This window comes from Venturia canescens, chromosome 10 (assembly GCF_019457755.1).
Source record: "Venturia canescens isolate UGA chromosome 10, ASM1945775v1, whole genome shotgun sequence".
NCBI lineage: Eukaryota > Metazoa > Arthropoda > Insecta > Hymenoptera > Ichneumonidae > Venturia > Venturia canescens.
In genome coordinates this window covers 18,554,449-18,567,368 of record NC_057430.1, presented here as the reverse complement: position 1 = coordinate 18,567,368, position 12,920 = coordinate 18,554,449, and the positions used below count along the sequence as shown (strand labels likewise).

Sequence of the window (12,920 nt, the reverse complement as noted above, 5' to 3'; positions counted from 1 at the left end):
ACACTTTTCTTCCAATGTTTTTTCGTCCTCCCATGTTTGGAATTTATCATTTCACCTTTAACTTTTGTTATCACTTCAACGTATCGCAGAAAATCGTAATCGCGATTCATTATCACAAAGTTATATTTCCGCTCGTCTTTTTTTCGAGAACGAACTTGGGTTTTTATTCACCAAAAATTTAACTTTATACCGACGCGAGAGAAAAAATTCGTTATTTAACGTGATCTATCAGTTGTTCAGTCGGTAAAAATCCTGCTGCACGTTTTATTCCGAGTAGGTTGATATTTGAAAGAAAATATGAGTTACACGCTATTCTCATTTTATTAGAGAACAAGGTGTAACTTTTATTTTTCTCAAAAAGTCAAGGATGTCCGAGTAAAACGTGTAACCATTTTGCAGCCATCTCTCTCGCACTCACGCAAGCACCACGCAAGTGATAGATCACCTAATTGTACGACCGATTGAATACAAAAATTAACATAAACGAAAAAAAAATATCCCCATTTTCAGGGAGGGCTCTTCTTTACCTACTCTTCCCTAGGTTTTTCCCCAGAAAACCGTTTTTGCGCAAATGGATAAGCCAATATGTCGAGTAACAGAAACAATTGTAGTGACAAAACCTGTACCACCGTTTCATAGAGAATCGAGTGTGCCCGCGTGCGTGCACGCGTGGTCGGTTGCTCACGTCCTATTGTTAGCATTTGACTAGTAATAACTATTCGTAATGCTGTACATATAGCTGCTGCGGTTATACGCGTTGCGTGCATTGCTTAACGTGTGCAGCGTTTGCAACTCCGACTTATTTGCATGGAATCTTGCCTGCGCGACTTCAAAGTGATACAGAAACTGTATCGAGCTCGGAACTTTGCTTTGCGTTGCGTTGCTCGGGGTATGCTTGCATCTTAGCTCGCTTGCGGACACGCGCGCGTGCGAGCATACACAAGACTCTCGAAGCTATATTTACAGGCGTCACAAAACTCTTTCTGTTACTGGCCCTTGCCTCGATACTATATATTTTTCACGAATTACTAAAATTTTATAAATACTCATTCATGTGCAAATTTTGTAAAAATAATAACATCGAGTGCGAGGACTTCCCTATCGGCTTATCTATATAGTTGCGTCAAAAAAAGGAATCTCAGAAATTAAAGAAATAAAATGTATATTGACAAGGAGCGAATCATTATTTTTTATTAAATTTCAACTTTAATATTCGTTACGTTGTGTTTTCGTGTCTTTTATCGATTCGCACGATCTTAAGTTCTTTTATTTTGTAATTTAGATGACCAATCAGTTGCTTCAGCGAGATTAAATTTACTGTTAAAATTATGAAATAACCGTTAAAGCTACAATAATTGATAAAATTATGACCGCTACCAATTTTTATTGGTTTCTATTTTATTTCTTTATCGATTGATTGAAAAAAATTAAATTGTAAAAAAAGATTATTTTAGTCATTCAGGATAAAGTAGGATTCCACGTGTCATATTTCGTGCCCCGTTTTCTCAATGCATTGGAATGTACTACAATGCGTAGCGATAACGGTACGCTCACGTTCAGCGCCAGTCCTCACCCTACGCCCGCCGGGCGGTGAGTGAAGCGAAAAGCAAAACGTGTCTCCTGTCCAGCCTTCTCGGGCTCGGGACGGAGCTCCCCCTTCCTGTGCTCGCCGAGCGGGCCGAGCGACGTGAGTAAAGCGAATCATGTTACGCCTGCGCCTCTTCCCTGTCTCGAGCTCCGCCCGGTGTCCGTCCATCTCCCCTCTCTCCCACTGGCCGACCGAACGCCTCTATCCCCACTCTGCTCTGCTACTACGCTATAGCGAATAGTCCAAACACGACCAAGCGTAAACGCGTGAAAACGTAAACACGTGAAGAACGAAAACAAACTGAACGAATTATCCAAAATCCATTCGTAAATATTCACCGATTAATTGCCATAATTATCAATACACAAAATTGTATGTACCGAACCGTTGAATAAATTATGATCATCCATTAAAATTATACATTATTTGTGGCGCTCTAATATTTATATATTAAAGTATTTTTATCAAATTTTAATTAATATTTTTTTATTTGCGACATGGCGATGATTAGGAATTTGGACGGCGCAAATTCCCCATAGTTCATCTTTTGTTGTTCACAGAGAGATTAATAACAACTTTTATCGTTTTGAATCTCGGTGTACACATTCGTTGAACAAAGAGACGCGTTATCATAGTTAAATGCAAAATTCGTGCTTCGTTAGACAAAAATTCCGACAAATATACATATAATGTTATATTATATATATGGATGTACATATGTTCAAAATTGTTTCTTGGTAAACAAAAGTGAATGTTAAATAAATATGTTCGATTCATCAAGTCACATGTGTATATACAAACTGTTAGTGCATGACTGATGTACATATATGTGAATATTTATTATTCCCGTAATAAAAATCCAACGTGATTTTCTTTAATCGTACTAATTCATATTCAAGTGCTGATGCAGCACTTCAATATTTGAATTAGCGAGTGATCAGCACTGCTGACTCCAAAAAATACAACCCGACGCTCTATCTGTTACTAAATTCATTAATACTTATAACGAATGGTAAAACAGAAACATATTTTCTATCAGTATCATGCCTCTCTATGAATCTTCGTGTTCAAGCTCAGTGATGCCAATGCAAAATTTCAATGGGGAATATGCACGGTACTATGCGCCCGCCATCATACCTAGTAATAAATAATATATGAAAAATAAAAAAATATCCCTAGAAATTTACAAAATCCAACGCTGCCAACTCTCTTTTTTAAAGAAAACCCCAAATTTTCAATTGTTCCGTTTGAAATTCCAGTAATTACAATATAACAATTAAGTTATGGTTTAAAGAGATTAAAACACTTTACCAGTAGAATGGTTTATCATTTATTGTTATTTTTTTGAACCGGCATTCTCTAATAAGAAAAATAGTTGTTGATTTCGTATATTTCTTTGCTTTTTTTTACTTGGCGAGAAGCTACTCTTGTGTTTTTTGTATGGGAATAGGACGAGCCGAATGTTGACATTCAACATGGCGGCATGTCGTCAGTGCTGTGCTGTGTCGTGGTGAGTTTGACGAAAAACTTGATATGTTATAACGAAAAAAGGAGGTAATTTGCGAGCTTTGCACCAAACAATGTATTAAATCGGAAGCATCAGAGTTCCACAAGCACAAAAATTGGAGCTAGCTCGACATTAACAACTTTCTCTTTGTATTTCATTCCATTTTTATTTTTTTTGTTTTTCGTGTTACATTCGCGTTGAACTTGTATGCGCTCCAAACTTGAGCCCCTCTCTCTCTCTCTCTCTCTCTCTCTCTCTCTCTCTCTCTCTCTCTCTCTCTCTCTCTCTCTCTCTCTCTCTCTCTATCTCTTTCTGTCACACCAGAACGAATGAAAAAAAAATAGAATCTTCGTAACCGCTGAAAAGTTTACTCGTACAAGTTCTCAAGCTACATTATCTCTCCCATGAAATATTTTATTTTGCTCTCTTTCTCGCGGTTTATTTTCCATTTTTTTGTCATTTCACTTACGATTCGGGACTTCAATGTACGTGCGTCTTGTCGATGTTTAATCGATTTTATTTCCGTTTTTTTTCCAAAGTAACGAACTCTTTTTCGTGTAATTTTGAATATGCGACTTGCCAATTATCGATTGTCACAATTTATTCACAATGATGGTTATAAACGACTTTTCTAAAATTATATCCCCATTGAAGAACCACGAGTATTTTCACTCTACCAAATGGAACCTTCTAGATAATTTTCTTTTTTTGTTCTATATTCAACAAACTATTGATACACTCATTGGTATATCAGTTATGTATTTTTAATTTGCAAATATACTTCAACTTGAACTTCAATTATTTTGACTTCAACGATTCACAGATAAATTGAATGCTGCACACGAATGAAAAAAAAAAAAATCTCATCTGATAATGAACTGTCAGAATTGTTTTGTTAATTTTTGAGTGTGAAAGATTTTTTCCCATTTACCGCATCAAGGAGCATCAATAAGAAATAGAAGATTGTTGGATAAGCAGGTCATCAAACTGTTTCTTAATACCTTACCTTTGAAGATTTTCTATTTTTTCATAATTACCATCCTCTCTATTATAATAGCTCTTGAGAAAAAACAAATGGTCAAATTATTTGAATTTTCATATCTGTTTGTGGTAGCGCAATACAATTTCATCCCCAAAAAATGTTATGCATGTTATCATTCTTTGTTCTATTTATCAATTTTTTTATTTGTGGAATTAGCATAAGCGATACACATTTGATTTTATAAAAATTGTTTCAATTATTAAGAAATTCTTTGAAAATTAAGTCCATAGTTTCGACGACGGCACTCTGAAAAATTCAAAGTTTACGCAAAGTAGGGTACTAATCGCTTAACCATCAAGGCTCATTGCAAAGTTCACAAATTACACCAATTATCGCTAAAGAAATGACGATTCCATTCTGTCTTTTTTTTCTCCTTTTTCAGCTTGTGTAATTGTTAGTTTAGGACATTTCTGAAACCAACGCTCACTGTAAATTCCACATCAAAAATAAAAGAACAACGTTTCAAAGGAGCAGAAGACGAAGAAGAAGGAGAAGTAGCTGAAGAAGAATAAAAATTAAAAGAGAGGGAATCATTGGACGAAAGCAATATTGTAGATACCGTAACGACACAACCACACTCAGCACGCATTGAGGACATCTGAGGATCATCAAGCCAATCTTTATCCTTTTGAAAATTGAAAAACAAAATAACAGTACACAACAAAGAAACAACAACAGTATAACAAATTTCTGCAACGTTTTTTTTTATTTATTCCTTTTATAAAGGATGACTGATGTTTAACGAAAGAAACACGGTTGTTCTCGTGAATCCGCGAAATTGATTTACATATACACATATACATGGAAAGAGAGAGAAAGAGAGAGAAAGAAAGAGGAGAAATCATACGAAGACACGTACAGATTGAAAATTTTGAGAGCAAAAACGACACACAACATTGTCGCGTCTGTGGTGATATTATCAAAAAGTGAATCTCTCCTGTAAATTGGTCTTGTTGAGATCGCTGAATAGCAAATTTTTGTACACTTGAAAATACACACACACACAAACCCGTTAAAATTGTATTAAGTAAAAATCTGCATCGTCCTTTTGTTCGTTCGTGAAACGTGTACGTGAGAACTGAAATAATTTATCCACGAAGCAATCACTGTTGAAGAAGTGGAAAGGAAAAAATTAAATAAAATAAATAAGCCGTCGTGCGAGTGAATCGTAATTGTGGCCACCTCAAAAGAAACTGACTCGTTGCTATTTGCTGGACACCAATATGATGAGTGGCTTGTAGACATTCGAAAAGTGCCAATATTCACCATCCGGAAGTAAAACCTCGGTGCTTTTTCGATTTTTCAATTAAAAAACGAAAACGAATAAATAATTATTAAATAATCTAAGGAGACGAATAAATAAAATCGTACTAAACCATTAAAAATACCATTGAAAAGGAAAACGAGTGTGAGAGAAAGAGAGAGAGAGAGACATACATACACGAAAACACAAAAACAACATTGAATTGTCAAACAGTACTCGCTATCACTTCCCTCGCTATCCAATCGAGAGAAAAATTTGTAAAATCGCCAAGACACTTTTAAGCGCCACGGAGATAAAAACATATTATTTCGTACACCGTTATGAAAAATAGCGAAACACACTCACGTGTACAAACACACCGACGCAGGAGCCTGCATTTGTGCAGCATTTGAAAAAAAATTTCTTCCTCTTTAAGTTCTCGTAAAAACGTAATAGTTCAACAAATATACAAATAAAACGGTAAAGAAAATTAAAAAAAAAAAACAATACAAAAAAAGATATAAGGTACCAAGAACCATTCTGTGATATCTATGTTAACACTTAAATAATTGAAAAGACTAAAAATTTCTACATATAAGGATATATATATATATATAAATATATATATATATATATATATATATATATATATATTGTGCGAAGAAGATTGAATGGGTAAAGAAAAAGGCTGCAAAAAAATCACGAAACAAGAGTGAATACCATCTGTTCTGCGGCTTAAAAAGCTATTAAATACAACAAAAAAAATCAATGAACATACAAGAAAATAATCGAAAAAAGTAAATACAAATAAACAAACGAACAATTTATAAATATATGATAAGAGCGCAAATTTAGAAGAAAAATGTCCAACAATCCTCAGTGGAAAGATTTTCAGCCGCCAATCATGAACTCTGATCCAGCTATACTCGACTACAAGTCCTTGGCAATACCCACTAAAAAAGTCGTGAGCGCGTGTCAACAATCCACGAACAGTTATCGAAATGGCACGAATTATACCGGTGATCATTATATTATGGATTCCGATTCCGAAATTTATACCGGCGGTATTACTTCACCTCGAAATGGTGGCACTAGATTCAATACATCGAGAACCGTTGCCAGTATGGAAGGCTCCGTTACAAGTTACACAGCGGATCCAACAAGCAACACCAATAATTCGTCCTCTTATCAGGATCAGTCTAACAATCAAGGGCCTCGCGAAGCAGGAATTATCGAGAAATTACTGGTAGGTCTTAAATAAATCTAGAAATTTATTCATCAATTTTTCTTCCATTTGAACTGTTTTTTACTGCAGATAACTTAATCATCACCCGAGTAATTTGAATATCTTGTATTCTCAATTGGTATAACTGTGAAGAAACAAATATTTTTCTCACAATCGGAAAAAGATTTTTTTTCTCTCAACGATTGACAAACTGTACTTTTTCTTTTCTTTTCGTACAACTTTCAGCATTCCTATGGATTCATACAGTGTTGCGAAAGGCAGGCAAGACTTTTCTTTCACTTTAGCCAATTCAGCGGTACCATAGAACACTTGAAGATCGGCGATCCGGTGGAATTCGAAATGACGTACGATCGCAGAACCGGAAAACCTATTGCGAGTATCGTCAACAAGATTGCTCCAGAAGTTGTGAGTTTGATTACAATGAAATAGGTATTGAGTTTGAGAAAAATATAGGAAATCATTTTGAACATCGAATCGTTTAAATTAATAATTTCATTCATTTTTATTGCACCCGAAATTGTAGGTTCTCAGCGAAGAGAGAGTAACGGGAAACGTGACGACTGAACTGCCAGCATCCGGTGATTCACAGGGACGAATAACCTACGAGAATCGGGGAGAGTGTTTCTTTCTACCCTATACCAAAGATGATGTTGAGGGAAACGTCACTTTGCGTTCCGGTGATAAGGTGTCTTTTCAGATTGCTACGATGCCACGGTACGAAATGAACCAGTATCAATTTTTTTTTCTTTTTTCAATCTCGTATCCAACCTCGAAATCATTTACGAATCAATAATTTGTTTATTTTAGCGGAAACTTGGGTGCTTGTCACGTTAGACTTGAAAATCCGGTGCATCCGGTACGATATCGCGGCGTTGTGTGCTCAATGAAAGAGAGTTTTGGTTTTATCGAGCGGGCTGATATAGTCAAAGAGATTTTTTTTCACTTCAGCGAGGCCAAGTCGGTCAAAGAAGAGCTCAGGCTAGGAGATGACGTTGAATTTATTATCCTGACTCGTAACGTAAGAAAAACCACAACAAAGTCTCTTTTCACCTGTCAAAGCGTCCATTGTTATCCAAATATTTCATTCAATGTTTCTTTTGTTTTGTTTATTTTTTAGGGAAAAGAAGTTGCTTGTAACATAATAAAGCTACCGCCCGGGTCCATAGTCTTTGAGGAAGTTAGTAACGAAATAATGAAGGGACAAGTGCTGAAACCTCTCGAAAGAGGAACCGCCGCGCGTCATCAGAATGATCCGTTGCCCGGACGAATTCGTTATCGAGCTCAAGACTATTCCGAGGTTGAAGTGCCATTCGGCGATAAGGATCAGAAGGGGGACTTTACTCTCAAGTGAGAAAACATTGCATCACAAAATCCAATGTTATCTATATATATTTAAAATATCCAGCGAATATTCAATTTATATTATAATAGGGAAAGTTTCAGGTGAATCAATCGCCATCCTTAAGAGTATGGATCAGTCGACTAACCTCACTTGGAATTTTTGAAATTGAAATTCTCTGACACGGTTTGACCGATTAAAAAAAGGCTCTGTCAGCCTACGCAGAACGATGGCAAAAATCGACTGACAGAGCCTTTTTTTAATCGGTCAAACTGTGTCAAAGAATTTTTATTTCGAAATTTGCAGCTATCTCTCTCGCACTCACGGTTGCGATATACCGACTGATCCATCCTCTTAATCTCAATAGAAACTTTATTCATCAATAACGTTCGTTCGTCGTCCATTAATTCATCATTGTTTGATGTCACAGGCACGGCGACTGGGTTCAGTTTCTGATTGCGACCGATACGAGAGATCAATTGAAGAGAGCTACGGAAATATCGTTATTGCCCGAATCATTCGCAGTTTCCGGTGAAAGACGCGAACAGGGAGTCATAGCGACTTTGAAAGATGGTTTCGGTTTTATTCGATGCGTCGATCGCGATACTCGCATATTTTTCCACTTCAACGAAGTTTTGGATTTAGATCGAGAGATAAGTGTTGGCGACGAGGTTGAGTTCACCGTTACTCAGGTATTGCTCAGGAATTATTTATCTTTTTCATTCTGGCTAATAATAAAAGAACAATGAGTTTTTAACTTGATACTTGAAATTTTCCAATCTGTTTTTGACATTTCGCCAGGATCCATCATCTTCATTCTCCAATACTCGTCATAGCGCCATCAGACTCAAACATTTGCCGGCTGGTAGTGTACAGTTCGAAACGGTGATAGAAAGCGACGTACCCGGTAGTATTATCCAAGACGTCAGTACCATCGAACCGGGTCTCATCGGTTACGTCAAAGATGATGAGCAAAAAAAGATCATTTTCTTTCCTAAGGATTGCGATTCTAAAAACATCCCCAGGCTGGGCGATAAGGTCAATTTTTTTCTCTCTTCGAGTCTTCCAAACCTTCGAATTTTTTTTTTTTTTTTTTTTTTTTCATCCTAAAGCCTTTATGATCTGTTTTTCGATATGAATCGGAGCCTAAATCGAGCCCGATCTTCTCTTAGGCACATGACTATCTTCGTACGCGATACCAATGTTCAATTCTACCCGATCGAAAAGAAAAAAAAATCAAGCTTTTCATTATAAGAAAGAGACTTTTTCAAGCCACACCTTATTTTAAGTTCTCACAATTACCATGATTACGGTGAAACAAAGCTGCAAGTTTATTCATTTCTATTTGAATTTTTTTACAGGTTCAATTTAGCATATGCCAAGTAAAACGAAACAAAGAACTCGTCGCCGTAGACATATCGCTGGTTAACGCCAGCGGCGAGAAGGTGCAAAATGGTAATGAGAAAACGAATGGAGCGACGTGTCAAGGCTTTATAGCAGCGCTCAAGGATGGTTTTGGTTTTATTGAGACGGTGAACCATAAGAAGGAAATATTTTTTCACTTTAGGTAAATATATTGATTTCTGCGAAACAAACGAGTATTGAGAATTAATTGAGTAATAAGTTTTAGCGTTTTTGAGGAATGAAGGACTTGAAATAATGATAATAATAAATTCTTATATAGACGATTTTTCGAAAGATATGAATCATCGTTACCGCTACCGGAAACTATTTAAAAATGTAAATAATTTATTAAAATTTAGATATAAAAGCGAATTTCGTGAAGAGAGTCAAACAAAAAAATGAGGCGTAAAATAGAAAAATTGAATATTTCAGCACCTTCGAGGGAGATGCGAACTCTTTGGAATTGGGTGCCGACATCGAGTGTACTATAAGCGCGGCAAACGGGCGTGGTACTGGGGGTTGTATAGCCGCGGATTCGGTACGTTTAATGCCGCGAGGTTCGATTCCACGGCCTACGGTAGTTAGCGAGGTATTGGACGGTACGATCGTGAGACCTCTGAGAATCGCGAATCCTGAACAGCCAGAGTACACCGGTTTAATTAAAATAAGTTCTGCCAATGAGGCGGAGGAGGCGCCTGAATACGAATTTGGCATAATGGGCCTGGTGAACAAGCGGGAGCTATTGCAAGCTGGGGATCCTGTACAGCTTCAAGTCGATTCCGAGGGTCAAGCTTGTAACATTGTTGCCATGAGAAAAAAACGTATTGCTACCGTCGATGCGGTTAAAGGTGCTTTTGGCTTTTTGGCTTACGAAATCGATGAGGGGAAAAAATTATTTTTTCACATGACCGAAGTCAAAGATCACGTGACTCTCCAACCAGGAGATCACGTCGAATTTGTTCTGGTTACCAATCAACGCACAGGAAAATCATCTGCGTGCAATGTGACGCGATTGAGGTAATTACCTTAAGATTTCTCTTCAAATACCAATCATACCAGATTCTCAAAACTTTGATATAAAATCGGCAGCGAGTCCAATAAATAAAAATCGATCAAATTAGAAATGGCGTCGTCGCTTTATCAAGATGAATTTTATTAATATATCTGAATCGACCAATCAGCTCACCATCATTCCTCAATTGTCCCAAAACTTTTCTCTATCAGGTGCAATCTCTTTCGCAAGACATACTAACAGATGTCAATCTATACCGGAACAACCCAAACTCAATCAATCATCAATGAACTCTTGGCATTTAGATATTTCTGTATCGTTGATCGTTGACCTAAAGGGTCATTGACCTAAATCTTTTGGTAAAGATTCCTCCGGTAGAGATTTTTCATTGTTGAAAATTGTTCTTGTTCGATAAAGGCTTTGGGAGAATGAAAGAATCATTGAGTCCATCGTTCGGTCGCGATACGCCTAATATAATTCATTCTTGATGAAGCGGTTGCGGTGCCAAGAAATAAAATCTCCGATGATATATTTCCCTCTCGATCTCGATGTGCCAAATTAATTTGTAATATTTTTTTTGTTTTCATCATAGTGACGGTGTGCAGCAACGACCGGAGCGTTTAATAAGCCGGCTGCGTACGGTGTCGCTAGAAGAGACGGGTCCCAAGTTGACGGTGACGAGGCAGCCAAAAGGACCGGACGGTACACGTGGTTTCAATCAAGAACGTCCGCAGCGCATCCCCGGCGTGATCGAAGAGTAAATCGTAAAAATCGTCATCGCAAATGAAGTGAAAAAAAAACAGACGAAAGATAAACAAAAAAACTAACAATAAAATTAAACAAATGGTCACGTATCCGAAATTGTATTCATATTACTTATTTTTAGTCCACGTGCGTCGATGCCGACATTATTATCGTGAACATGAATGAACAATTTTTGACAATTGTCAACGAATTCCCGTGGCAACAATGATGATAATAATAATACGGCTAGAAAACGAGAGAAGGAGAAAAAGAAATAACCTAATTGAACGATAAATTTGTTTAGAGTGAACAACGAGCCGTTTTTATTAAAATCCTGTAAATGCGGCGATCAACCTCGAATTACTGGAGAAGCGACTATATCAATATTGAATGAGCAGTACAAAAAAAAATCAACCGTTTAGAATGTTTTCGGCTGCTCCGGACAGTAAAACAGAAACTACATTTTTCTTAGTTTCTCCCTTAAACTCATCATCACCATAAAATCATTTGTTGTTTTGCAATAATTCCATTAGCATCGTCCTTAAGCACATTTTTTCGATTATATTTGCATTGATTATTTTGTAATTGCCTCGTTTTAACAGCTGTTGTGAAAGAGTATCAGGATTTTTTTTTAAACAACCGAATCGCCTAATCATTGTGGCGAATAAAATTTTGCAAAGACAAATAGAATAAACAAAACTATTGGTATCGGTGCAGGTGGAAAGAGTAAAAATTAAAAGAATTAAGCGAAAACAAAACAATTAGGTAAAACGAAAAATTGAGAAATGAAAAGCGATTTTGGGCCGTTGACGTGTCCCGGGCTATTTGTATCGTTCGGAGGCTAAATCGTCCCGTGTCTCTGCCTTTATATAAGAAAAAAAAACAAAAAGAACAAAAATATATATACGTAAATGTTGATACAACCATTCATTTATAATTATTTCTTTGGAATATTCGTTCCACCCACGAAAAATGTACGAACAAACGAAAGAAAAAATGGATAAACGGATAAATATGGATGAAGAAAGGAGAAACAAGAGAGATACGAGTCGTATTGGAAAGTGTGACACTCCATTTTTTCTGTGTAATTTGTTTAGACCAAAAATTACGACGGTGGACGGAAAAAGATGAAAATATAAAGAGAATGAAAAATTTTGTTGATTGACCCAGCGATCAGTCATCATGTAAAACATGCATAATACATCCGAGTGGATGTAGAATAAATTTTTATTTCAATTCCACGAGGAAATCAACGTGGACGACGAAGATAAAAGTTGCATCCGATCAACTTTTCGTTTCAAATAGTATATCGTATGTACGAATATATAAAAGTGCGTCAAGTTCTTGAAGCGGTCACACGTTGAATAATCAAATTAGGATAAACGGAGAAAAAAAATCTGGAATGGAACGGAGGAGTAACGGGCTTGCACGCGAATTTTAGAAAGAAAAAAAAATGAGAGAATGCCGACAATGAAGGCGACGAAAGCCGCTGGTCGAACAGCTCTCTTTTGGTTTCATTCCTCAAAACGCTGTGCCCAAAGTAAAAAAAAAAAAAAAAAAAAAAAAAAACAGCCTTAATTGTCTATATAATTTTAGAGAGAAAGTTAAGGCAAAAAAAAGATCTTGAGTCACGGTAAATGCATAAAAGTAAACGAGCACTGTCATAAGAACGAGAAAGTGCCTATTTCAATGATCTCCATGAAAAAATAATGAACCTCGTAACTGAACAAGAAAAATTGTAAAGTTATTGGTGAATAAATCTTGCGAGCAATGAGCCGGTTGAGATTCTAGCTCT

At 36.5% G+C, this 12,920-nt stretch overlaps 1 protein-coding gene across 1 annotated transcript; it reads left to right on the top strand.

Annotated features, from left to right (window-relative positions):
• The first annotated feature begins 6,043 nt into the window (after positions 1–6,043).
• Positions 6,044–12,915, top strand: LOC122416831 (cold shock domain-containing Unr). Its single transcript, XM_043429899.1, has 10 exons — positions 6,044–6,626; positions 6,852–7,031; positions 7,150–7,340; positions 7,434–7,644; positions 7,744–7,973; positions 8,396–8,657; positions 8,767–9,003; positions 9,327–9,532; positions 9,802–10,386; positions 10,974–12,915. Exons 1-10 carry the CDS (start codon positions 6,243–6,245, stop codon positions 11,140–11,142), a joined length of 2,655 nt encoding a protein of 884 aa, XP_043285834.1. The 5' UTR covers positions 6,044–6,242; the 3' UTR covers positions 11,143–12,915.
• The last annotated feature ends 5 nt before the right edge of the window (positions 12,916–12,920 follow it).

What these genes read in the sequence shown, in the direction of transcription:
- LOC122416831 (XM_043429899.1), top strand. Translation starts at nt 6,243, where the DNA reads ATGTCCAACAATCCTCAGTGGAAAGATTTTCAGCCGCCAATCATGAAC. An exon ending in AAGGGGGACTTTACTCTCAA is followed by an intron (nt 7,974 to 8,395) that starts GTGAGAAAACAT and finishes TTGATGTCACAG; the next exon opens with GCACGGCGACTGGGTTCAGT. An exon ending in TGCAATGTGACGCGATTGAG is followed by an intron (nt 10,387 to 10,973) that starts GTAATTACCTTA and finishes TTTTCATCATAG; the next exon opens with TGACGGTGTGCAGCAACGAC.